The sequence below is a fragment of the Xiphias gladius genome, chromosome 15, assembly GCF_016859285.1.
Source record: "Xiphias gladius isolate SHS-SW01 ecotype Sanya breed wild chromosome 15, ASM1685928v1, whole genome shotgun sequence".
In the NCBI taxonomy this organism is placed as follows: Eukaryota; Metazoa; Chordata; class Actinopteri; order Istiophoriformes; family Xiphiidae; genus Xiphias; species Xiphias gladius.
Genome location: NC_053414.1, coordinates 16,410,713 through 16,437,560, shown reverse-complemented (window position 1 = coordinate 16,437,560; position 26,848 = coordinate 16,410,713). Strand labels below are relative to the sequence as shown.

The window sequence follows — 26,848 nt, the reverse complement described above, 5'->3', positions numbered from 1 at the left end:
ATGCATTCACCATGTTTTTCCTTCTAAATAGGCTGTTATAACAACATTGTTAAACTGTGAACTTCTAAACATTTAAACCTGACTGATGACTTGTGAGATCGTTTCTAGGTTTAAACACTTTGAAGCTGGTGGGTAAAATTTTATTAGAACCAAGAGAAATGATGGCTACTACAACTAACCAACTTCTTTTGCAATAAGATACAAAAAACATAAATGTTCATATCATAGGCTACAAAAAGAGTTATTTTTCTTTACATTACTTTGAATTTTTATATTTCAAATAACAACAATATTCAAATACAGATTTGGGTTAAAGTTTTTTATATTGTATGACACACTAGTTGTACTCTGGGAACTTTATGTAGGACTTTTACAGGTAAAACAACTCACCACTGAATGCATTCATTTAATGAATCTAGTTATTGAGGACATGCTTTAGAAATCTTCCTATTCACTCGGTTCCTCCTTCTTTTCCCTACTTTTCCCAGGGTCGTCCAATTACTCCTGTCTACGCCATGGCCCACAATGTACAGCGTATCCCAGCAGCCGGTGGCCTGTATGGAGCTGGATACGTCCCCATCACAAACTACGCTGCCAACACAGCGACTCTGGCCGCTCTGCAGAAGAATGCAGCGGTGGCGGCTGCGGCATATGGAGGCTACACCGGCTACGCTGTGCCACAGGCCTTCCCCGCCACGGCCTTCCAGCTGCCCATCCACGATGTCTACCAGACATACTGATTCTGTGGCTCAGACCACATGAAATAACGACAAAGTTATCCCTGCCTGTGACTGAACGACCTCTGCAACATCTCATAAGTGTCTGTCCCATCATATAGAAACATCTCTTGAGCTCGTGAACCTCCAAGAGCTCTAACGGAACGTCGTTTGGAGCAAATGTTCAGAACACAGACAGCGACAAAATGACAATCTGACATCTCATATCTGTCCCACCTCCTGGCCTCAGTATATCCCGGACCCAAGGCAGCCAAATGACAGGCTTAACACAAAACACATAGAAGACAGTCCACTCACTGAGGAAAGCTACCCTGTATGCGGTGACAGTCGCCCCCAAACAATAAGCATAACTCACAATAACAACACAAACACAACTCCCTTTCTCTCTGACCCTCACCACCTTGTTGCTGTGGCAACAAGAACACTGAAGGTACATTCAAGTATTTATGAAGCGAAGATACATATTTAAGGTTTTGTTTTCTGCAGGTCTCTCTTTTTATTTTGGGGTAGTCATTTTTTTTTTCTGAAGCAGGACCTTTACACAATGTCTAAAAAATAAAAATAAAAAAGTGTATAAAACTTGGAGGGAGAAAAAAATTTTAAAAAATAATTGAAAGGAAGTAAAAGTACAACAGGAACTACTGACAGATGAGGATACCACGGAACACAGCTGTCTTTGGATAAACTAATGTTTTTTCATAAGTTTTTTTTTCATCGATATATAGTATTCTAGCCAATTCTACATGCTGTAGGTGACGCTGTCCGTCCATGCTGGTTGAATGTGTATGCTTCAAACACACCTGTTTGGTACTTTTTGGTTTATGTAGTTTTATTTTTATTTTGGTTGTTTTAAATGAAGGTTCTAAGTGGTTGTTTGTGTGTATGTTTGTTTTTTCTGACTATAATTAGTTTGCTTGTTTTTATGGCTCCGCTTTAACCTTTGGAAACATATAGTGTATCTTGGTTTATTTGAAGAAAAGTAGCCAGCTTACTAATATTATTCCCTGGGGAACAAATAATAGAGAAGGAAAACTGGAAAACTTTTTCAGTGATGGGCTACATGGTTTATGTGTGAGCCTTATCGAAAGTGACATCATGTATAGGGAGATGTTTCCCATCCTCTGAAACTGTGCTGGCAGGGGACTAAGACTGAACAGATATTAGTTGTTTTTTCTCATTTATGGATGTTTTTATTTTTGTTTTTGAATTGTTTGACTCTTGAATGGTGAACAAATACGGACAGAAATTAGAGAGATTTTTCTATGTGGACTGGAGCACTCTGTCTACTAAAGCGCTCCTGCTTTTGCCAGTGCTAACCAAAAACTTGTGGCTCCATACACTCCAGTTTCATGACGTTAGAAAACTTATCTGGGCCTGACGACAGTGCCTTACACCTGCATGTATGTGCTACTCTATGCTTTCCACTGTGCCTTTCATAACAAAGCTCTAAGCCCATGTGGTTGGCACAAAGAGGAGAAGGCTTCCATCTGTGCATTTCATCGGAGCCTTCTCCATTCTGATTTCTAATTAACCAGATTTTGAGTTTTACTGTATTTTGGTGAGACAAGTAGGTTTCAGTCTCTGCAGTCAGCTGTGACAAGGCTACCTCTCTCTTGTAGTCTCTTCTCTGAATGATCCTGCAGTAACACTCTCTATGTTTGTCTCCGCTAGATTTCTTGTCCTCCAAACTGTGCTTTACTGAGGTGCACTTAAAGATATTTATGAAAGGCAAGAGATTGCCACTTTCAGATGAAGAGATATTAAATACTAAGCATGGATTCATGTGTGAAGTTGGCGGGTTGGTGTTTTTCAGTGTCTAGGTGTCTGACGGAATTTTTCCTCGCAGATAAAGCATTAAACATAAAATAACCCTTTATGAATGTTTAGCAGGCACTTTTAAAACTCCACAATGTGTTGAAAACAAGTGTAAAATTGAACTGGGAATAACTGGAGCAATACCTCATGCTGAATTATACAAGTAGCTATGCATGTATTGGATGTACTACAACAAACAAACAACAGATGCAAGCGGCTGCTGATCATGAAGTCACACTCCACAGCGGCCATCTTTATATAAGAACTTGCAAAACATTTGTATGCTGGCTTGTACTTGTAAACCAGTTCTGGTAGTTTGAAATTTTGCAATCCATTTTCTTTCATTCATTTTTCATTCTCAGATTTTTTTACAACATTTTACACACAAAGTCATAAGATAAGTTCGACTTTGGTGATGGCCTGAATGTTGAGGTTATGAAAGAGATCATGACAAAGTTATTGATCCAAGAAGTTAAATGAAAAGTTTGATCAGCAAACAAGACACATTTGTTTCATCTCCCTTGACATTTTTCGGCTTCTCTCCCCTCTGAAACTGGATTTCACTTAGAAAGCAAACTGCTGTTGACCGCTTTCATTATTTTCTTGTATGATGACAATAAGTCAGGATATATTTAATATATGCATTACGTGTGTTGTGTGTATGAAGTGAGAAGAAAAGGTATAATATATTTTAAAACATATTTCTTTTCTTTATTTACACCTTGTTTAGGGATAAAAAGTCAGAGTAACAAACGTAGAAAAAAAAACTTTTTTTTTTTGCCAAAGTGTCCAATAGTTTTTAAACATTCAAGGTTAATGTGTTTTTGTTATGGTATGTGTAATATTATGTTTGCTATTTTTAACCAGATTTGGTGTTGTGAGTGGGAACACAAAGGCCTTCTCCTTCTGCTTCATATTATCGACCAAGAAAAGTGGCCAACCGAAGTGTGATGACCCTCTGGCACTTTGAGCTGTTGGTGTTGCACCTCTGCTTGTCAGTTTTGGCGAAGCTATCAAATATCTACTCATGATTTAACTGCCCTGTGTTAGGCAGCAGAAAATTGTGTCCTTCTGGTTCTGCCTCCCGCTCAAAACACCTGCTTTACTTTCTATTGCCTGCATTCCACCCACACTACAGCAGCAGGATAAACTCCTCCTGCTCCTTGTCTCAGTGGTGTGGAGCTACATGTGTCTAGTTTATTATAGGTATTACCATTTAAACTCTTCCTAGTGTGTGCCTTATTGCCAAAATGTGCCCTTTGCTTTTCCTTTGTAGATCTATGCAGACTATTTTCTATCTGAAGGTTTATTTAAAAAAAAAAAAAAAGCTTGTTCGGCATTGTTATATTTATAGTGATAAAGTAGATAAATAAAGCATTTTCAAAAGGATACAGTGCTGTGTATTTAATTTTTCTGTTTATCTATTTCCCTGTGTCCTGCCACACTGAAACTGTGTACACCTTGTAAACTTGGATTAGTTTTAGATTAAACCACATAACTGTGAAAGTGCTAAATGGGGTCAGAAGTTCCTTGAAAGGTTCAGAGGCAGAGGACTTTGACTCCGACCTCTGTGAATGGAAACCCATCCCCGACCTCATACATCAGCTATTATTAAGCAACTTGTCATGATGGAGAGAGGAGAGGCAGCACAGCGCTTGGAGAATGTTTCATAAACTCCTCTGTGGCGGGTCAACTTTACTCTAGTAACATGTTGTGACCCAGCGAGGAGCTCAGGGAGGATTTTAAGAACATAAGTAGCCTTCACCATGCAGTGCAATACGTGTAAGAGGGCTGACTGGTCACCTGTTTTACCATGAAAATGTGGTGACACGTTGCAGGAAAAGCAATCGCTTCATATATTAGGGATGGGCAGATTGATACCTAAAGTATCAATACCACTCGGTCTTGTTACGAGTGCCAATACTGCCATCAATAGGACTGATACCATATCAAGGTAGCTCGTGCTCTGGGCACATGACTTTTCTTTATGCTCTGCTGCTGCTTATGCTACGCTCTGCTGCTGTTGTGTGCTTCACCGCAGTAGTTCAGAGAATCAACACAACAAACATTTATATGTTATTTGCAGTTCATAACTTAAGTAATATTTTAACTTGCATGTGATTGTCCCTGGTGTTACTGAGTATTGGATCAAAAACCCTAAGTCTAATCTACTGCCCACATCGTGGTTTGTGTACACAGGAAGCTATGCGTTCACGGTCAGTGTACGATTAATAAAAGCATCCCAGACTCTAAATAATGGCAGGAGAAGGTAAGACTTTAAGGCTAGCTGGACACGCAGTGCTGTCGGAGGGAGCCGGCGTGTCTCATTTAGGATCATGCTGCCATCTGGTGGCCAACGAACTTCGTCGGAGCAGCCTGCAGCAGAGCTATGGCTCCGACCAGACGGTGCAGGTTTTCGGTGGCAGCCATGTTAGCTCCACAGTCATCAAGTGCGGAGGACTGCAGGAAACTGCAGGGAACATAAACCAGATTGAATATTTCTTGAGGTTAACACAGAAATTGAACATGTGCAATAAGAAGGCATTAACCATGAGTAAATATTTATTTATTTAGCACAAAACACACAAATACTGTGGGCTAAGAATTAAATACACTGAAAAATTGTAATTTCACCTGGTTTTACCTATGAGGAAAATATATTCTGCACGTATGGAACATTTTCCCATATTTCCAGTAATACTGTATTTTTATTGTTATTTACTGTGCAAGAAAATATTGCTAACCCCACGCAGGGTTTTATTTATTCCCATTTCGCATCCTAAATCGGTAAAAGCACGGCAAAAGCAGGAGGGGAATACCCCTTAGAACAAAATCCAAGCCCTGTCGATCGGAGCAGCACTACGTTTCCCATGATGCCACGGCAGCCATCCCGTACGCGCGCTGCCTTTGCGCGGCTGCTTGCTGCCTTTGCAGACTTTTAAACAATGCCGCTGGGTCGACTCGATCTGCAAACGGCACGGAGGGAAATCCAGATGATTGTCGCAGCTGCTAAAATGCGTCTCCACCCCCGAATGTAACCTCAGTTTATATTTGGCTTAAAGGAGACGCAACAAAGCGCACAAAATGGTTGTGCTCCAGGCCCGGGCGAATAAGTAGGTTTACTATAGCTTTAAGAACGCGAAAATAGTGTCTGCTTCTTTAAAATTATATCGGTTTATTAATGAATAGACAATTAAGAAAAGTTTTCAATTTCTAATCAATAAATGTACGCATTTAATTTGCGACGAACTCAGCGCACTCACAGAAAATGCCCCACTGTTGGATAAAGGCCGCTTGCAATCAAAACGTCTTTAAATCAGATGTGGTCCGTTTTTCCTCTAATTGCAAGTAAACCTGCTTGACTTTAAGCGGAATTTAAGGTAGGCTGAAGTGTCCTCACGGTGATGGAGCCGGTCGGCGACCGAACTGGGGATGTAAATAAAGGTGAGGAACCGGCGGAGGACAAGGCCGCAGATCAGACCCCGGCCACCAGTGCTACCGTTACACCGCGGAGGGGTCTCAGAGAGCGCGGAGCGGGCCGCCCGAGGTCCGGCGTCTCCGCTTCATTAACGGACGTTAACGGAGCTGCGTCGGGACGGGTTTTGAGAGACAGGTCAACGAGGGCAGTACCGGCCTGGCTGAAGGACACCAAGAGCGACGACGAAGACGAACCGAGCCCGGACACCGGCGCGACCAAGCGGAGGAAAGTTTCCAACTCCAGGCGGAAGAAAAATTCAGAATCTGTGGGTTCGGCAGAGCCTGGAGGGGGGGTCGCAGGTGAAAGCCTTCAAGGCACAGAGTAAGTTTTTAATTGAACAGCCGTAGCTCATAGAACCTTTACATTTGTTTGTGATGAGCCTGCCTGGACTTTTAACGTGTGTTTCTGTCGGTGGGGTCAGTTCCTGTCAAAAGCACGCCTTCAGCATAGCTCATCCCCTTTCTGCAGCTCTGTATGGGGAGGGTGGAGTGAAACTCACCTGGCTTTAAAACTTGTCATATTTCAATCACTGCTACAGCGTTTGAATGCATTGTCTTCTGAGAGATGTGATGAATGGTGGCGTGTCGCTCGGCAGGGAGAGAAAATGTCAGATCTCAGTTCTTTTTCCTCCTTTGTGCAGCTCGGAGGACCCCAGGAAACCTGCCACAGATGCTCAAGGTAATCAGAAAATGTTACTAAAGAGCCTTTTACTAAATTTGCATTTGAGTTAAATCTCATTCTATGCATGTGCAATTGGATTACTCTGTATTTCAAACAGAGGTGGTGCATGACCTTGTGTCACGCCTGTATCACACTTGATGGCAGACAGTATGTTTGATGGCATGCTTCTGCTGCCTCACTCCAGCTCTTCCCTCCAGACGCCCCCCAGCCCAGACGCGTGCCAAGCCCCCGTCTGGCAGGGCCAGCCGCAGCTCTGCCAAGCCTGTGTGTAAGACCGAACCTGGAATGGAGAATCCAGCTGGTGAGCAACCTGTTGACAATGAGTTGCTATGGTTCAGCATCCGAGCATGTAATTCACAAATCAAATCATACAGACACAGAGACACTGCAACATCATGCTGACTGCTGTTCTTTAGGTTATTTATTCTGTAGAAAACCATCAGCGATATCCGGTTCCATGTATCTCTAATTATGAATTGGTGGTGATCATGGATTTTCAGTCGAACTAATGGGATCTGCTGCCTTTTGAGTTAAAAGTCTGGGTGCAAATCTCTCCCTGTCACTCGAGGCTACGTCAGATAATTCACCTACACAGAATGCAATAGACTGCAATAAAATTATTTGTTTTATGTAGTCATGCTTTTTCCAATTGTGCATCATTTATACAAATTTTCTTTAGTTGCCTCTCTTAAACACATGATGTCTTTCTTTCTCTGTTTGTCATGCAGCAGTGGAAGGAGAGGTGAACAGTAAAGAGAAGTATGAAATGTAAGTATATATTTTTGCCCTTTGGTTAAAGTATGATATGAACATTGCAAGCGTTAAGGGGTTTTACTCAGTACTGAAGTTGTATTTTTTTTACAAAGAAGGCCCCATTAATTGCTCATGGTATTTAGCCATGCACATCATTTCAATGTTATTAAGTTGGTAACTGGGAAAAGGATTTTTTTTTTTAATGTATTGATTTTTTTTTTTTTGGGTTAACTTACCCTTTAAAGAAGTAATTATGTATGATTTTTATCAATATTTATATTTTCATACAGTCACTATCTAGGGATAGATTTACACGCAGTTATGCAGAAATATATAACGCAGATATACATGTATATTAACTCTGTGACGATATCGTCATTTTAAAAATGTAGTAAAAAATCAATCATGCATGGATTAGCTTTAACAATAGAGAGGTTGCATATCATATATTATAAGCATTTATCTTGTTTTGATATTTCTCATCCACTGGTCTCACGGCCTTTTTCTGTCTTGCTTGTATATTGTGACAATGTGTGCCTAAAGGCCTATTCATACTTCCGCGTAGGATCAACACAGAGTCTATGCCTTTGTGAGCATTTACACTTGTGCGCTGCTGTGCCTGCGTCGCTCTGCAATTACATCCCCAAAACCCTAGTTGGCAGTGGGGTTTCTATGCCACTGTGTTGAGTTTCCTTGTGTAATTCAAACAATTTCAACTGAAACTGAGTGGATCATGTTGGAGTTGGAGCCAATAAATGTTGAACAACAGTTAGATTTACTGAAATTACTGCAGTGCCTTAAAGAGAGAAGATGTCGGAGGAGTTGGTGTGTATGACCATTGAACTGATTGATGGAGAAGGAGGGAGAGTTTTCTGTGCTCGTCCGGCCACTGAGAGACATGGATGAGCGGTACAGTCACAGTTGTTGTGGTCTTTGTCATTGCAACATGTAGTTACATTTCCATGGAGGTGCACGTGACGCTACGGCATAGGGTACATGGCTATGCCGTACCTACGATGTTGATTTTACGCAGAAGTATAAACTGGCCTTGAGTGAGTGCTAGGTGGTGTGTTTTCATGACTGCTCTGTGTCACACTTATGCTGTCTCAGTGAAAAGAGAGAGGAGGAAAGTCAGAATGTTGCTGAACCAGTCTTGGGTGATGAAGACCCTCCATTTCAGGATGACCCTGACGACCTCAACTACCAGCCACAGAGTCAGGGGTACGCGTATCTCAAGTGTATCAATTGACCCCGTGCAGAAAATGTAAAATCCTGTTTAAGTCTTTTTTGTTTTGCTTTCAGCGGGGCAGAGGAGGAAGAGGTCCTCAGCAGTGACGAAGATGTTCCTTTCAGAGACGACTTAAATGACCAGAGCTATGACCCGAAGGCTGAAAGGTGTGTGTGTGTGTGTGTGGGGGGGGTTTCACTTTTGTTTGCATTAGCTATGTTCAGACTATTAAGCCATGTTCAGACATGATTAGACATAGGCGCCATATTTTTTTTATTTAGTAACTGGATATTTATTTTTCTCTTCTTAGGGATGCCCCTAAACCAAAGCGCAGAGCTCCTCCTCGACAGAAGGAGAAGAAAGAAAAAGAAAAGGGACCTAAAAAAGAGAAAGAGGTCGCTGAGATAAAGATAGAAGGTTCGGACAACTTGGAGAGTGTGGAAGAGGAAGTAAAGCTAGAAGAAGAAATTGTAGAGGACCCGAATGGACCCAGGAAGTAAGAACAGTACCACTCGATCTGTATGCAGTTATCAGTAGGACAGATTCACATTGCTCATACTGTATGTCTAATATTAGGCAATTTTTCTTACTTACTGAATATAATGTGTGGTTGTTTGTGTGGTTACAAAACAAACTCCTTTTCATAGTGGATTTGAAATCACTAATTTAATTTGGCTTTAATTTTCCATTGCAACTCAATAACATAATTGTCTTTTTTCTTTGTGTGTTAGGAGAGGCCGACGGAAAAAAGATGACAAAACCCCTCGGCTGCCGAAGAGAAGGTAAAGTTGATGTCTGTGTTGGGACATTATAATTTGAAGTCAATAATATAATTTCACAGATTATCATGTCACAATTTTATTGAGAAATTTAAGGATGATAGCGAGTGACGATTGACTTAGTTAGCCATGGATTTATAAATATTGTTTATGTGTGAGATCAGTGTAGACCTGGAAATCCATTTAATAATTTGTTGTGGCATTACAATGACATATGCTTCACCCACACAGAAAGAAGCCCCCAGTGCAATATGTGCGCTGTGAAATGGAAGGATGTGGGACAGTCCTGGCTCATCCTCGCTACCTACAGGTTTGTCTCAGCAACTACATGATCCCCCTGAGGACTGTTCACATCTGTCACAATGTCAAATACAGTTAATGGAAATCTATGTCAGATGTTGCCATAGATCATTTAATTTTCAAACATTTCAAACATCAACAACAGTATATAAAAGGCTGAAAATATTCAATTTCATTTTCCAAGAGGTCGTGTCTTAAAATTGCATGATTGAATTGTGTCAGCACTAAAAATCGGTCCTGGTGGTTAATTTCCTGGTGAAGACTTTTCTCAGTATCCATAGTTCAGGAGGGCCAAAGGTGTTTGACATCAGTACAGTTCTGAAGGGAATAATGGGTTCTGCGTAACACGTTCAGATACTCACAATAAATTACATTTTCATTTTATTGACCACACGTGCCTTTTATCTAGCCTGATTTTTTTTTTTTTTTAAAACAAAACAGAACAAAAAAAAAAACCTCAAGATAACATTAACCTAAGCCTTTTTTACAATGACAGTTTTCAGTCTTCTAGCCTTTCCATCCAACTGATGCTGATGTACTGTTCTGCATTTTCTTTGTTATGCACACCAGCACCATATAAAATACCAGCACTTGCTCAAGAAGAAATATGTATGTCCTCACCCGTCATGTGGAAGGCTTTTCCGCCTACAGAAGCAGCTGCTGCGTCATGCAAAGCACCACACAGGTACACGAACAGTGCATACATAAAACAAGCATTAGGTACAATCTGTGTCTGACCATTTCTTGTTATAATTAATAATGAAAGTATATAGAGAACACATCTATAATTGAGTATTTTGTGATTCTAGACCAGAGAGACTACATCTGTGAGTTCTGTGCTCGGGCATTCAAGAGCTCCCACAACCTGGCTGTGCACCGCATGATCCACACAGGAGAGAAGCCCCTACAGTTAGTACTTTTGGTCATTTGCACTCTTAGTTTGAACATTTATTCATTCTGTTAAGTTTTCCCAGATCACTAAAAGACGTTTCCTCTCGAATTTCTATTTCTTTCACCAACAGGTGTGAGATCTGTGGCTTCACCTGTCGCCAGAAGGCGTCTCTAAACTGGCACATGAAGAAGCACGATGCTGATGCCACCTATCAGTTCTCCTGCTCCATTTGTGGTAAGAAGTTTGAGAAGAAGGACTGTGTGGTTGCCCATAAGGCCAAGAGTCACCCAGAGGTGCTCATTGCCGAGGCGCTGGCAGCCAACGCTGGCGCCCTCATCACAACCCCCGCCTCCATGCTGGAGCTGCCAGGAAACCCCATGCAAGCAGAGGTCCCCGGCTTGGAAGTGAGCCAAGTAGGGCAGGATGGGCAGGTGGACCAGCTGAGCCAGGATGGGCAAGTTGGGCAGCAGGTGGCTCAGGTGTCCCAGATGGGTCACGTGACCCAACAAGTGAGTCACCAGGTGGTTTTACTGGGACAGGACCAGAGCCTCCATGCCATGCAGGTGCCAGTGACGATTGCCCTGTCCCCCATCGACCCCCCTTCACCGGCTGACAACCAGCAGCAGACTCACCTCCAGCTGCAGATGCCCGTCCAGTTTGTGCAGACCGCTCAGCAGCCACAACAGCCCCAAATCCAACAACTGACCCTCCATTCCAGCTCAGTGGTGACCCAGCAACGGCCCCAGCTCCAGCCTCTTCAGTCCTATTCCTCCCATCAGCAGAGCCCGGGGCAGACACAAATCCTACAAATGACCTTCCAGCCGGTCAGCCAGTCCCAGACCCACATTCAGCAGATCCCCATCCTAACGACCTCTCATCAACTTCAGACCCTGCAGACAGCCGCCCCGAGCCCCCCTCTCCTGTCCCCATCCCAACCCCAGTCCCAGGATCCAGCCTCCCCTAACGGGGACAGCTTTATTCTGGACAATCCGGTGCTCACGTCCTCTACTCCGTCAGTTAACTCCCTCCAGCAGAGAGAGGCTGCGGGTCAGGACGGCGTGGTCTGGGAGCAGACAGGACAAGGGGAAGTTCTAGCTGATGGCAGTGAGAGACATGTGCAGCAGGCCCTCATGTAAAAAAAAAAAAAGGATGCAGCGCACAAATAAGAAAATAGAGGAAGATTATGTCATCAGTGACCTGATATACTGTATCGCATTGTTTGAGGTAAATGTAGGATCATCAATATATTATGTACTGTTCACTCATAGTCATATTTGGTAGTTTTTTAGAATATCTGTATCAGGGAAAGATATGTATATGTCTGTGTCTGTAAGTTGTTGCCTTTGTACATAACAGTCCTGTAAACTTAACTAGCCTTTTACGTGAGTGTGTGCATTGATGCTGAGGTTGTGTCGCAAAGCTGTTGCTATTATGCAATAATATAGCATACCTCTAAGTAATATACAGCACATCAAATGCCAGGTGTGTGGCAAGTTCCTACTGGAATAAATCAAATTAATTTATACAATGAATTAAACACAAAACGTGTTAGAAAACTATGAACAACCCCAATATGTGGGGTGAGCAAAATCAGCTTCAGTGGAAATGAAAAATGGGCAGTAATTTTTCATTCATTGTTCAGATCTATCATAAAACATTCACTTGATATGGTTGAAATAAAAAATTGAACAGAAAACACTCTGAATTCACAGAGGAAAAAATTAACACTTTAAACCCTGGAAAGGCATAGACAGAAAAAGGAGTTTCACAGACCTGTAAAAAGTCACAAAATATGCATATTTTAGAGATTTTGGCAGTGTCATTAAATCTGTTTCAATGATATTTGTGCAGCTGTTCGTTAAGACCTGCTGTTGGTTGACTTGGAGGGAATAACAACTCGTACAATGTATGTACTGCTCACTAGAGTCTTAGGTCACTGTAGGCAGCCAATGCTGGCCTTGGACATTTTAAATCCCACTTAAACCAGCACGCACAGTCAAGGATTTAGACAATTAAACTCAAAATGTGGCCCATAGCCTTTGAAGCCTCCTTAATTTGATAAGCAAGGCAATGTCGAGACTTTGGAACACACTGTATGTCAATACTAAATCATCACCTCTCTGATCTGTGATATAGGATGTGTGGTAGCGCAAACACAAAAGCTGTTCATTTATATGATGTAAATAAATGTCTTCACATTTATCCAAAGTGTTTTCATTGACTATCTGAGAACATAATTTTGGCGGGAAAACCCAACGCATCACACGCAATCTTTCTTTCCATTCGACTGGGGCAGCTACAGGTTAGGTGGTGGAGGGGTCAGCCATCAATAGCAAGGTTGGTGGTTCAATCCCCAGCTCCCTCTGTCCACAACACAAATGGTTCATCAACTGTGAATGTGGGGAATAAAAATTTTTGTTGCCGCCTGATAAAAATTTATCCATAGACCTGAGTTTTCCACTAATCCTACAGTGGACACTAAACAACTTCTACCGACACACATACACACACACAACATATTTCACCCGCAATACAGTTCAGAAAGCATCCATCAAGACATGTTGATCCGCTCTCTGTCCCTGTGCAGGGCGTACTGCTTCATAGCTCGTTTAGGAGGAATCAAGGTGTTACTCAGTCCAACCCTCCTCTTCTTCACTTGCCGCCCTCCTGATTCTTCCTCCTCTGTCAGGTTCTGGGATCCTGCACCACAGGAGCCACCCGCAAGGGGCTCAACCCGTTCTGTAGCTGGTGCCTCGTCACTCACGGGTGGATGGCAGTCAGTGGGGGTGACTGGGGTCTGGAGGTCACTGTCATGAGCAAACTTGCATTTGATCCCAAACCTGCACCTTCCATCTTTCCTGTAAGACACACACATCCTTTTACCCCCTATCTGGGAGGGTTTGGCCTGCATCGTCAGGGGGACATGCTTCTGCAGGGCGCTGAGCTTCTGGTCCGCCTGGGCCTTGAAAGGGTTGGCAAACACACTGCTGTCGGAGCCGGCATTCAGGGGAGGAGGCGGTAGTTTATTAGAGGTGAGTGAACCCCGGGAGGGTGCAGGCGGGGTGGGCTGACAGGCTGCAGACGACGCTGGTGTCAGGGGCTGCGCTGGCTCTGGATCCTCTTTCTCGGATTCACTGCCTGAATCACTGGAGGCTGAGCCAGACTCTAGCAAGAAATTGCGGGTCTTGTTGACCGATGTTGCCTCCTGAGCAGAGCTTGAAGATAGAAAAGGAGCAGAGGGGGAAGGAGAGTACAAGTTACAAGAGAAAGATTAGCTAACAGCCTATGCAATATTATTTACAGTTATCTGACACCCCGTGTTTAGTAAAATGTGTGTTTGGTTTTTTTTAAGTGAATATTTACCCAACTCCACCGGTGCTTCCATCCCCGTCGCTGTCAGATTCCGAGGACACTCCGTAACCAACCAGAGAATTCATACCTTCGCAGTGAACCGAAGCTAAGCTAGTTAGCCCGTCGGCTTTGTCTCGAAACGAGAGCTGGCTAATGTTGCTCCCGGGCGACTAGAATCTTATAATAAAACAGGCGAATCTGTCACGGTAATGCAGCGGAAAATATCCAATCAATCCCATCGCCTCTTCGCCGACATCCAGGTTTCTCCTGGGGGTCAGGCGCAGAGTTAGCCGCGGCTCAGTGTTTACGCTGCAGCCGCCTACACTGGCACCTGCAGCACAGGCGTGGTACTAGTCGAGCGAGATTTATTTACAGAGCATTCAAAGATAAACAGCAGCGTCGAGAGATTAAATTATGGGATTATTATTTGGTTTATGATTACAATCAAAATGTCGTTACAGGTTGTTGTTTTTTTGTGGTTATTATAGGATGTTAATTTAAGGCGTCACAGATTTACACATTATTTTCAGCACGTTTAGGCTATATATGAACTTAAAACATAGAAAACTAATTAAACCGTAATTGTGGTATGAGCAAAAGTTTGGAAACCCCACTAAATCGGTAGTCTGCTTCCCACGACTGCTTTTTTTTAAAAATCTCTCCTATTTTTTAAGTTCATGAAATAAAAAGTACTAGTGGATTAACATTTGAAGAAAGACTCATTTTTAATGTCTGTTTGTTGCAAGGGTGGCATTTACTTCCTCTCACTTCAAAAACCAACAACACATGTAATTTCCCCAGGGGTTGGGAAATCTTTTGCATACACCTGTATACTGAAATTAGTATAATCTTTATGAATGTACTATTTTTTCAATGCATTGTGGAATATGTTTTTGCATAACTTTTGTTTTTGAATAACTTATTGCTTCTTTTCTTATGTTAGAAAAATGAGCGGTGAACACTCTTTATATTTTGTTATATATTCTCATATTCGCCATGGGACATGTAAAAAGGCAGTATACTGGCGTGCATGTCAAGAAGCTTAAAATATACAGCACCAAATTATAGCTCACGAATGTGAAGGGCTTCACAATCCGGACATCACATGACCCCACCTGTCCTTAGAGTCTTGATTCCAAGATGCTTTTAATGACGAATATTTTTTTGAACGTCCGCACTTAGTTGTTTCACGACTTAACCACTGAATTCAAACCTGGAGCATCCACGTAAAGATAAGCAGTGTTGAACTAAATGGAAATGTGCACTGCAGGGACAGGTCAAAGGATGCAGCGTCACTCTGAACTCGGTTATTTTTAACAGCCTTTTATATAAAAAAAAAAAAAGTTTATCAGAATAATTTATTTGCTGCTTGTGTCTTGCATATCTCTGCCTCACATGCCAACGCATTCCGCGCATTTTTTTTAAATTTATTTCATTTTATTTTTTTCCTGCTCTTAATCACATCGACCAGTTCCTAAACCCGCTGGGTCGTGGAGTCATCGTACGTTTTTTTTTTTTTTGCAAGCTCAAGTTTCATGCCAACACTCCCAGGTTCGCCCAGGCAGGCGTGCGGCCTTCCCAAGCGCGCAGGAGAACCAACAGCCCATGACACCGAGGGCGGCTGCGCCCCGCCTAGGTGAGCCCGCTCGGGTCATCGGCTACACCTGTGCTTTTTTTTAATTTCTGCTAGTGGCAATTAAAAAAAAACACGTCCTCCGTGGAGAAAAGGTCGTTGATATGCGGTTATTTACACGCTGGCTCCAACGGAGAGGCCACTGCAGGTTTCCCTATCTTTGCTGCAGTGTCCTGCCGTTAACACAGGGAGTTACTGTTAATGGAGACAACACCTACATTAGGTCACATCACCCTAATAGTCCTTTGTTTGAACTTGCAGCTTGTCTACGACGGGGTATGGTGCAGTGCGGTTTTACAGTGTAGCAACACCACACTGTACAAATACTCTTGAAATGTCACTTGAGTAAAAGTACATGAGTATGATCAGCAAAATAAAGCACCCAGCCCCTGTCAAGTGTTATATTATTATGTCATTGGTCTGCATTATTATTGACACACGCGTTAACATAAAAGGCCTAAACAGTACTTTAGTGCTGTAGCTGGTCAAGGTGAAGCTAATTTTTATATACTTTAATATATTTGATTTATGACAGTGTAGGCCTATGATATTTTATAAACTGATCGTGCACAAAAATGGAAATAGGTCTACTCATGTAAAGCAGAAGTACTTCAAATTGTAAAAGTACAGTAAGTGAGTGAATGTACTCGGTTACTTTTCACCACTGGTAGTGTTCATCCCTGTAGGGACTTGTGGTTACACTTGTTAATCATTAGGGAAGCAGATTGAGATAGTCCAGGCTACATCCTCCTTAAATTTAAAATGTCTCTGCCTCTGTCACGACCAGTAAATCAGATAAACTCCCGAGGATTAAGTTGATGAGCTCCTCCCTCCGCTCCCTCCGTGGCTCTCCGCCCCCGCTTGACCAGTTAAATTCCTCCCGCCTGGCATCGGGTTCCCGGGAGAGAGGGCGGAGAGTTGGCCACCAAGGCTGCAACTGAGTAAGTAACAGTAAGCAGGCGGGATCGGACGGACTGGGAGACCTGGTTTTACCGAAACCTTAGGGAAGAGCGGCGCTCTGGCTCTAATTAAGGAAGCAGTGAGTGGGTTCGGTCGGAGGGGGAACGGAGGGGCAGGCTGAAGTGAACCATGACCGGGAATCCGGTGTTGTCAGGATGAGGCAGGCGTACACGGGTATATATTAGGGGATCGGCCTGTTGCTTCGCTCCTGCAAGTGCGCGTCTATTTCGTCTTCCCGACAGAGACAGCTGGAGGTCCAATGGCAGACAGGCGGACTAGAAGCATGGCCGGCTCGGATCTGAGCAGGACCACGGCGGCCCGGGCCACTGCCATAGCCGAGCAGCTGCACCATGAGTGCTCCATCTTATTGGAACTTTATGTGAGTAGAGGAGCGCATTTCTTTTCCACTGGCTGCAACCTGCCAGCAGATCAAGCTGAAGACCGACAGAAATATATATGGCCTATGTGTGTGTGTGTGTGTGTGTGTGTGTGTGTGTGTGTGCGCGCGCGCACGTGTGTGTGTGTGTGAGTGAGGGAGATAGAGAAATAGGCCAAGGTTAAATGGAAAATTAATAGATTTTCTGTGTGTGTGTGTGTGTGTGTGTGTGTGTGTGTGTGTGTGTGTGTGTGTGTGTGTGTGTGTGTGTCATGAAAGTCCCTGTGCATGCATGCCTGTAACTTTGTGTGTGCATGCATGTCCTTGTGTGTGTTTGGAAGAAGTTCATGGACAAAGTGTGTGTGTGTGTGTGTGTGTGTGTGTGTGTGTGTGTGTGTGTGTGTGTGTGTGTGTGTGTGAGAGAGAGACAGACAGATGGGGAGAGAGAGAGAGAGACCAAGAAAGAAGAAAGGGATGTGTGCAAAGGAAAGATAAGAGGGAGGGAGAATGTGTGTATGTGTGTGAAAGAGGAGGAAATGATGTCTAGGAAAGCAAGGGGTAGGAATGCAGAGTGGTGGTAATGGAAATGGTGGTGGGGGGATAAACTCAGTTGGAATGACAGAGGTGGGCGTTTTTCTGGCACAAGCTCATCAATGCCTGGGCACAAAGCCTTCATATCTTTTCCACGACACTGCGTCTCTTTGCCTATAGGTGTGAAAGTTACCAGTTATTAAAACTTGCTGGTTTCCTGCCAGTTCACTTCCTCATCTTTCCTTTCATGTGTGTTGCTAGGAGCAAGGGACGGCCTGGCATATAATCCACTCATCCACTTAAGGATTTTGACCCTTCCTTCCTCTATCCTTCATGTCTTCTTCAATTGTATTCTTCCTGACACAGTTTTCAATAAACACTTATCACTGACTCTGTTGGCATAGTTTATCTTCTTGGGAAATATTGCTGCAGTAACCCTAGAGCTATAGCACCAGATTCATGCCAGTGAACACATCATGAAGTGATTAGATATGTCTTAGCCTGTCACACAGAAGTTTATGTACATTCATGTCTCCTGTATTTTCTCTCCTTGGCTGGAAGGCATTGTCTCTCAAACAGGACTTTGTTTAGTCTTTGGCACATAAGCCCCAAATGAATCAAATGCAAGTTTAATATTTTTCAGGCAGGGTATTATTTTTTCCAGGCGAGCTGTCAGTTGCCTATTCGTTGGGTGGGAAGACACTCATTTACAACATCCGTTTGATGGCCCTTTAAATCATTTTCAGAGCTTACCGCGCTATGGAGATTCACAATGATCCTTGAGAATTCTGGCTACACTATTGCTTCCTGGGGTATCCATAACTGCCCGAATCACAATCTCTTTGCAGTCTGAGCGGCGAACACTAACTTCCCCCCTGACTCTCCAAGCACACAGGTCACATTAGGCCACTCTGTCACACTGGTACTAACTTGCACGCAGGGTTCTACATTAACACCTCAGTACAATGTCACAAGCAGGCCTCTGGGATTCACAACTCACTCAATTAATAAAGCTGATGCCAGCTACAGTCATGCCCGCCGAAGTGACCAGACAACACCATCGGCAGGTCATAATGTCAGATTTGTTGTAATGTAGCTGTTTATCGAAAGTAGATATACAGTATGGATTTTATAGTTTTTTGCTTTAACTTATCATTATGATAGACAATGTAATGGCTATAGAACAATGACACCATTGGCATTTAGATTTGTTCCCAAAAGCCTCACTTTCACTGCGCCAGTCTGTCTGCCACCGAGTACGAAAACACGCGGGAAAATTAAAGCTCGATATACGGCACAAAGGAAGTGCATCTGCCACTGCGCAAGCAAAACAAGAAGAGGATAGCGCTTTTGTTTTCCCGGCAGCTATAGGTATCTTTTCCCAGATAGCAGAAATGGCGGATGTGGGAACAACCGGAGCAACTGCAGAAACTGTACCTGGCAAAAGAAAGAGCCCTGTTGTCGGAGGAGGCAAAGAAGGTGAAATGGAAGAGTGATAGACACTGATGTAAAGCAAGAGTGAACCTCGGACAGACATTAACCCGGAGAGAGCTCCGGGACTTGAGAGTTTTCAAAACTGACATTCAGTTGGCTTTATTTCCACTAGATCAGTAAGTAACAAAACCTGCCTACTTATAAATACAGCCAGATGTTTTACTCTGTCTTTATCATAGCACTGAGATCGGGGTTTCTAGTTCAAATTGTTATTTTTGTGGTCGTTGTTCCGGGTTGCTGGTAGTTGCTAGGCTCTGAGGAAAACGGAGAATGATCCGGTCTTTGCGACAGTGGTGCCAACAGTAATACCACTGGGAAGTGCTGGGGGGGGGGGTTGAAAAGTTGTTTTTTTTCACTTTAAGACGTGGAAGCAGAAAACTTCCACTTGATATCCACTCTGATATTTTGGGAAATAGGATTATTCACATTCCTGCCGAAAGTAAGGCTAGATGAGAAAATGAATAAAACTCTTGTGTCTTATATATACAAGGCACTTATTGTTAAAGTCAACATACACTATGTATTATGATTTAGGGTTTCAAGTGTTGACTTTGACTAGAAAGTTGTATTATATCACACCATATTTTTTTCATACTGTATTTCGTGGTATCGCATGTGTTGTACCTACAAAAGTTCTCTGTTTTTCCGTGCTTCTGTTATTTTAACTAGCGGATTCAAACGTTTAACTTGTTGACATAATAAATCCTTACTGTAATACGCTGAGCACAAATTCCTCCTGTTAAGAAGACCTTTTACTCTGATGGGTATATTTTATTCCTAGAAACAATGTGAATGAGCCTGATCACATTAGGAGAAAAATCCCTGTTGACTTATAGACAATGATCTTCAATACTGTGCCAAACTGTTACAAAAAGTGACGTGAGTGTGGTTAGTACTTGACAGAAAGCATTCTTCAACGCTCACTTTCCAACTCCTCTTCCTTTTCATCATGAATTCTTTCCCAAATCTCACTTCTGTTCTTAATTTTCACCCTCTTTGTTTTTTGTCTCCTTCTTTCTCAAGAGAAAGAAGGAAAATTTCAGTGCAGATGTTACGGTGGCTGACGGTCGTCTGGTGTCCGTCCCTCCTCCTTCCTCCCAGCTGGACACCAGGGACAAGCTCTGGCGCCTCCACTCTGCTCTGCTGCAGTGCCGCAGCTTGCTGGAGAGAGCCATCGCCAAAGAGGAAGAGGACCTGGGCGGTGGGAAGAAGGGTGACTACGAGACCCAGAGGAAGATGGTGAAGGAGAGACTCTCACTTCTCTTAATCAACACGGGAGAACTCCTCAAAGCTGTAGATGGCACGGCAGTCCTGACTCCCAATTTGGAGGGTTTGGAGGTAGGTTGTGCTGTCATCCGATGTGTTATTGTGATGGTAAACATTTTGGATGGAAATTAAAAATGGGCTTGGTGATCTCTCCCCTTCTTATTGGCAGTTAGACGGTCCGACCCATTTGTTTGAGCTCAAGCTTTGGGTTTACCGGATCTTCAAAGAGGTGGACTACTGGACCAAGACGGCCATCACCACCTTGCAAAGCCTGCCTTCAGTGAATGCCAGGGAGCGTGCGAGGACCACGCGAGTCAGGAGCACAAGAAGCGCTCGGTGATGAGAAGGAGACACGAGAAGTGTGTGTGGGTGAGGTGGAGTTATAAGAGAGAAATAAAATGTTAGAAATGGAGAGAGAGGTAAGAGGGTGAAGGGATGAAAAGGGATGAGAAAATGAGAGTGGAGCAAGGAGTTCAGCTGGTGCCAAAGTGAGAAACTGGCTGATATCGAAAGAAAAGAAAGAGATGAGGGATAATAGCCAGCTGAGACAGAGACACAGATCCCTACTGACACAGGGAGATGAGTGGGTTGGGTTATTTTTAGGGCACGAAGTCCCGTATATTTGCACAGAGGCCTCAGACAGAGAAACGAACCCTGTTTGTCACAGCTAATAACATTTGTTGGAACAAGTTTATTTTAAGTATGGCAGAATCTAATACATCTTTATAGTTATTGTTTACATCGATGAAATCTAACAAGCGTCTAGATTCAGAGTTAAGATACAGAGTTTCTTTCTTTGTTTCTGTCTTTCTTTCTTTCTTTCTTTCACATTTTGGTATTGAGGAAACAACACATGATTAACGCCAACTCAAACAAGGAAATGAAGATGTTACTTTTTCTGCCCGGTAACACCTAACTCAGATTCATGGTTTTCCTTGTGCATCCGTTACTCCTTTGATACAGCGGAAGTTATAATTTAAGATATACGGCCAGGATCCACTGCAGCTGACAGAGGAAGCAGTCAGCAAGGGGCACATTCTGATGGAAATGAGAACATCTGAATTCATACCGTCACCAAACTGATATGTGTACCTTTGAATACTGTGGCTTTAAATCATTCCATATAAATTATTACCTGGGGATGTTCAGTGTACGAAGGGAAACAAATATGTAACAGTGCCCTCTAGTGTTTAAATGTTTCTATTGCATAGATTAATTCCTTCCTTTCTTTCTTGATTTCCCCCAGTAATGATAATTATGTCAAAATATGCCCTGCTCTTATGGGATCTTTTTTTTTAAAAAGGTTTTTAGGGCAATTTATCAGCAATGAAATCATGGTCAACCATGTCACAGGATAGAGGGAGCAACAAGTTTGGTGCAACCGCAACATCAGTAGTCCAGACTTATGGGCAAATGAATGGGCACATAAACAGGGAGTGTAGTGGAAATACAGTTTAAATAGTAAAAGTTTGTACGACACTGATTATCAGAAAACTGCATTTGGCTTCAATTCAAAGCCCAACACGAGAGACACAAAAATCATGTCCTACATCACAGTGGTCAATATGAACATTTTAAGGCACATATTAATTTCAACCCAGTCCAGATTCAGTCAGCTGAAAAGCAAGGATTTATGTCTGTCGTGTGATCCATTATCTATCCACTGAGCAGTTGCAGCATTTACTGCAATAATCAACAGATACTGTAGTTGATAAGTTAACTCTTCTAGTGGATTGGTTAAATTGTGATGATGTAAATTAATCAAAAATGACCCTCACATGCCACTCTGTCAGTCTAACTCGGGCTGTGGTACTAATGAAATTAGCATCAGCCATTGCCTCAGATTGTCTTTAATGATGCATGAAGCTTCGGGGCAGGAAAAAGAGAAGATACTGTGAATGGGCTTGAATCCTATGTAGAATAGTCATAATCAATAGGATCCATGATAATGTGGAGCACAAAGCAGACAAAGGTGTAATGGAAGAGAGGTTTATTATGTAAGCAGACCTGTGAAATGTTTTAATTTTTAGTTTGAGGGGACCATATTACATTTAAACTTTTTTTTAAGTCAAGGGCTACAGATTTTATTCAGTTAATGTTTGACTTGTTTCATACTGTAGGTTGATAAACTGTTGGTACATGCACTGGGAGTATAAACAAACCTGTGTGGTACTTGAGTGACACAGGATACTCCAAACTGTTATCGGGCTCCTGAAAACTGGATGTTGTTACTGGAAGGAAACATAAACGCATTTGGTCATTTGATCTGAGTCACCATCATTAATTTCCAGATTAAATTTGACCCCTGAGAAAATAAGAGCTACTGAACATGTGCACAAGATATTCACTCCATCGGTTATGAATGCACTAAATGAAGACTGAGAATACATCATACACCACAAATGCATCCTAAATATATAATAATGCATTGGAGTGCAGTACTTTTTAGTGTGATATACTGTAAATGCAATATTACATGTATTGCATCTGCTTTTCTGTATTTGGATTAGGGATGTGTTATGTTCTTTTTCATCTCCTCCGATGATGAACTATCCGCTGGACTACACAGCGCATAAATCTTCTTTCTTTTTTTTCTTTTTTTACAAAAGGATTTTCCGGCTCTGCTCTCTGTTATGAGTTGGTTGATTTGCTGGCCTGGTTGGCCCCAGATCAAGAACAGTCAAATACAAGAGAACTCGGGCCAAAGTTGACCAAAAGTAACACTGGGTTGAAAAAAAGTAAAAGTGTGTTGCTACAGGTGCTACAGGAGAAGATGAAATGTGGTAGAGGAAATCCAGTTTGAATAACATATCAGTAAGTTCCAAGGCTTAAAAGAGACAATGTAACAGCATTTTACTGTGGAAAGTTATCATGGTGGCATTTTTTTTTTTCTCTCATTGGGCCAATGCATAGGTCTCATTGAAATGAGTGAGACTGCGTGTCTTTGATGCAGTGCTATTGTTGGCCTGAATGCAGCATCGGAGCCTGGACATGAGCTTTATGGGACAACTGTTTCGTCACTGATTCCAACAGCTTCACATTATAGCCCTCTGTTCTTCTGTTGGTGCCACACACATCATCTGTCAGTCATGGACTGACCTACACAAGACTCCTACAGCCATTTTTAGTCTGTCCTTTTCTTACAGATCATGGAAAATACAGCACTGTGATTACATTCCTGGCAAACAAAATGTTTGTGTTTTATGTGCTATTGATTGATTGATTGATTTGTTTTCTCTAATGTTTTTTTTTTCTTTTCTTTTACTGTGCGTTTTCTTTATAAATGTAGTTTTTTACACCACCAAGTGCCCTCCCTTTTGACCTCTGGTGTAGAGAGAGCTAGCTGTAGACAAATGGCTCACAGCACAAAGAGAGGATTAGGTTACCATCACATCTGTCTATAAACAGCAATCATACAGTAGGAAAAAACCACGCTCATTACAGTTGTCAGCTTTACCGTAAAGACTGTATGATTAACCCTCATTATGCCCGATGGTCAAGTGAATGTATTAATTTACTTATGAACTGTTTCAGTGCCTTTGCCGTTAATCTTTGATGTTTACAGTCAGGCAACAGTAATCCCTGTCCTGCAAATGTGGCTTTATCTGTGTAATGACTGTCTTGCTGGATACATTTTTGGCCCTTGATACAATGTTCACACAAGGGAGACCAGACACCAAAACTAGATTGAATCTTTGGGCTGACAAATTTGTTTTGTATTTCCTTTAGTCACTGTAATCCAAAAGTCTCTTTTGGATTACAGTCCTACAGTGTCTCAAATTATATCTATCTTTAGGGAACGGAAACCATCTTCTGTTGAGCTTTTACAGCATAGCTCCTTTCTGACATGTAATCTGGAACGTTGCTGGGTTCATTTATCTGTTAAAGTACCGGCTTTCTGGCTTTCTAACATACCGCAGGCCTCTGTCGACTCTGTTCACACAAGACAAGACGTACTGTAAATGGATAAGCAATGCTCGCTTGATATTTGGCATCTAGGATACAAGACGTGGCAATGTAGTAAGGTTTCAATTAACAGTTATTTTCATAATCATTTGTTACCAGTTATTTTTCTCAATCAAGTGATGACTTGTTTTGTCTATAAAATGTCAGTTTCCCAGAACCCAGGTTGACATATTTCAGTTGCTTGTTTTGTTGAACAAATGGTACAAAATGCAAAAAATATTCCGTTTACTTTCATTAAAGGCTAAAAATACAGCAAATAATCATATTTCAGAGCCTTGAACAAGTGTGAAATTTTGGCGGCCTGTTTGCTGACCTAAAAAAATGACCTAAACAACTAGTTGATCATAAAACAATAATTAAAGCGTCAGTTAATTTACTGCAACAATATCAGCAATGTTGCAGGTTATGGATGTTGTGCGAGGCAAGGGACAGTTTACTGGAACATGCTGCTCACCTGTTTTGTTATCTTGCTATCAGTGTGGAGGGACACTTTTCTAACGTAAGGTTCGTACCAATACCCAGGCAATTTCTACAAAAGTAGCTTGTGTAGCATGCCGAAGTCTCTCTACTGAGTCAAATCTGCTGCTTCAAAATGTCCCGTGATCAAAGTACAGCACTCACACAGCTTCGCTCCTACTCTGTCTTGATTGATTGCACACTATTCTCAAAATTGTATTATGTCAGAACACTGTAATCTAGAGTTTGGCTTTACTGTCAATGTTTTATTCCAACTTGAGCCATGGAGAAGAAAGTGTTAAATAAATGTTGTTTAGTAAATGATTCAGGCCATTCTTAAAGATAATGCCGACATGTAAAACTGGCAGAGCATTTACAAATGTTTTTGTGTCTAAGAGGGGCTACAAACAACATAAGCATAGACTAGTACTAAAGCACTGCCCTTATTATTTTGAATGACATAGTGAATATAATGCAGGACTAATACTGGAACCAGGACACATGTTTTTTTCCTCTGAATCGTCATCCACAGCCTAAATATTGTTGTTTCATTTTTTCATTTAGGGACGAAATGATTACTTATCAAAAATAGTAAAGACAAAATATATACATTTCTTTTAAATCACAGAGAGTGCATCAGTTGATGCATTGTGAATATAAAATGAGAGTAATGTAAAGTCTTTTATGTTTTCCTGAAACTTTGGTATGGTACACAAACTTATTTATTATTGATAGGATTCCTGAGGGTGTATGAGTGGGTTGAAATAAATTGATCTTGGCTATACTTTGAATTGCCTCATGTATTTGTGTGACTTAAAAACCAATTGGCTCACATATGATGATTGGCAGTGTGTTTGAAAGAATGGAGGATGTTTTTTTTTTGTTGTTGCAAGAAAAATGTGTGAGAGAAAAATGTCTGTTTATCCACAGTTTGAGTTTGATTATTAGCAGTAATATTGTGTCTCTGTTTCTGTGTGTTTATGTTTAACTGTAAGAAAAGACAGGATGTGTGTTTGAGCAAAAGGGGCGGGGTGTGTGTTTGTGCATGTGTTTGTTTAAACGTGTTTATGTATATGTGCGTGTGTGTCTGTGTGTGTGTGTGTGTGTGTGTGTGTGTGTGTCTGTGTGTGTGTGTGTGTGTGTGTGTGTGGTTGTTAGGGTAGGAGTGGCAGCCAGGATGCCTGTGGAAGAGGGGGGAGGTGTGTGTGTATACTGTATGTGTGTGTTTGAGAGAGAGAGAGTGTGTGCAGCGAGCGAGACAGAAAATATGTGTGTGTGTTACAGGGATAGAGAGAAAGAGACTGAGAGCGAAAATGGGTGTGTGTCTCTTTGTGTTTGTGTGTCTCTGTGTGTGCTTGTGTGCATTTGTACGTGTGTGCTTGTGCATTTGTGTGCATGTGGGTGTATGTGTGTCTGAGAGAGACAGAGAGATGAAAAAAGAGAAGAGGAGAGAGGGCAGGAAAGATAGTGTGTGTCTCTGTGTGTGTGTGTGTGTGTGTGTGTGTGTGTGTGTGTGTGTGTGTGTGTGTGTGTGTGTGTGTGTGTGTGTGTGTGTGTGAGAGAGAGAGACAGACAGACAGACAGACAGACAGAGAGAGGGAGGGGAGAGAGCAAGCAAGAGACAGAATGTGTGTATGTGTTTGTGTGTGTGAATGTGGATGTTTGCGCAGGCGTGTGTTCCTCTGTGTGTGTGTAAGCGAGTGAGAGAAGCAAAGCAAAAGAGAGAATGTGTGTGTATTTGTGTGTACATATATGTGTGTGTGTCTGTGTTTGTGTGTGTGTGTTAGAGTGAGAGAGTGAATGAGTGAGAAAGGAAGAGAGAGTGAGAGTGAAAGAGAGGACATGTACGGTTGTGTATGTGTGTGTGAGAAAGAGTGGGGGAGGGGTGTACAAGGGAGATGTGTGCGTGCGTGTGTTTGAATGTGTGTCTGTGTGAAAGGAAAGAGGGAATGTGTGTGTGGCTGTGTGTGTGCCTGCGTAGGAGGGAATGTGCGTGTACTTGTGTGACTGTGTGTGTAATGTGTTTGTGTGTGTATGCTTGTGTGTGATGTGTGTGTGTGTGTGTGTGTGTGTGTGTGTCTGATAGAGATAGAGGGGGAGGGGTGTGTGTGCGGGGAGAGCTAGGAGCAAGCTCTGCAAATGGTGTGTGTGT

At 42.3% G+C, this 26,848-nt stretch overlaps 4 protein-coding genes across 19 annotated transcripts in view; 3 read left to right on the top strand and 1 right to left on the bottom strand.

Moving 5' to 3' along the window:
• rbm47 (RNA binding motif protein 47) overlaps positions 1-3,920 on the top strand; it is a 32,985-nt gene extending 29,065 nt beyond the window's left edge. For 7 of the 13 annotated variants that reach the window (XM_040145662.1, XM_040145660.1, XM_040145659.1 and 4 more), the window contains one exon: positions 489-3,919. In XM_040145662.1, the coding sequence (XP_040001596.1) occupies positions 489-740 (252 nt within the window). In that variant the 3' untranslated portion in view covers positions 741-3,919. Of the gene's footprint in view, positions 1-488 lie in introns of all 13 variants that reach the window. The other 6 variants (XM_040145666.1, XM_040145663.1, XM_040145661.1 and 3 more) reach the window with 2 other exon arrangements.
• Positions 3,921-5,444: 1,524 nt separating this feature from the next.
• si:ch211-113e8.10 (E3 ubiquitin-protein ligase ZFP91) lies at positions 5,445-12,044 on the top strand. 2 transcript variants are annotated; one of them, XM_040145652.1, is made up of 13 exons: positions 5,445-5,665; positions 5,922-6,351; positions 6,671-6,708; positions 6,896-7,012; positions 7,440-7,479; positions 8,575-8,685; positions 8,767-8,859; positions 9,003-9,188; positions 9,424-9,474; positions 9,703-9,781; positions 10,342-10,456; positions 10,581-10,680; positions 10,794-12,044. In XM_040145652.1, the coding sequence occupies exons 2-13, from the start codon at positions 5,957-5,959 to the stop codon at positions 11,797-11,799; spliced, it is 2,331 nt and encodes a 776-aa protein (XP_040001586.1). In that variant the 5' UTR covers positions 5,445-5,665; positions 5,922-5,956; the 3' UTR covers positions 11,800-12,044. The 2 variants fall into 2 exon arrangements, with proteins under 2 accessions (XP_040001586.1, XP_040001585.1); XM_040145651.1 differs by having other exon boundaries at positions 5,445-6,351.
• Positions 12,045-12,485: 441 nt separating this feature from the next.
• si:ch211-113e8.11 lies at positions 12,486-14,326 on the bottom strand. 2 transcript variants are annotated; one of them, XM_040145667.1, is made up of 2 exons: positions 14,027-14,326; positions 12,486-13,878 (listed from the first exon to the last, which is right to left on the bottom strand). In XM_040145667.1, the coding sequence occupies exons 1-2, from the start codon at positions 14,098-14,100 to the stop codon at positions 13,215-13,217; spliced, it is 738 nt and encodes a 245-aa protein (XP_040001601.1). In that variant the 5' UTR covers positions 14,101-14,326; the 3' UTR covers positions 12,486-13,214. The 2 variants fall into 2 exon arrangements, with proteins under 2 accessions (XP_040001601.1, XP_040001602.1); XM_040145668.1 differs by having other exon boundaries at positions 14,032-14,326.
• Positions 13,668-25,487, top strand: cntf (ciliary neurotrophic factor). 2 transcript variants are annotated; one of them, XM_040145670.1, is made up of 4 exons: positions 13,668-13,695; positions 16,850-16,986; positions 20,032-20,346; positions 20,444-25,487. In XM_040145670.1, the coding sequence occupies exons 2-4, from the start codon at positions 16,867-16,869 to the stop codon at positions 20,612-20,614; spliced, it is 606 nt and encodes a 201-aa protein (XP_040001604.1). In that variant the 5' UTR covers positions 13,668-13,695; positions 16,850-16,866; the 3' UTR covers positions 20,615-25,487. The 2 variants fall into 2 exon arrangements, with proteins under 2 accessions (XP_040001604.1, XP_040001603.1); XM_040145669.1 differs by lacking the exon at positions 13,668-13,695 and adding an exon at positions 16,533-16,588.
• The last annotated feature ends 1,361 nt before the right edge of the window (positions 25,488-26,848 follow it).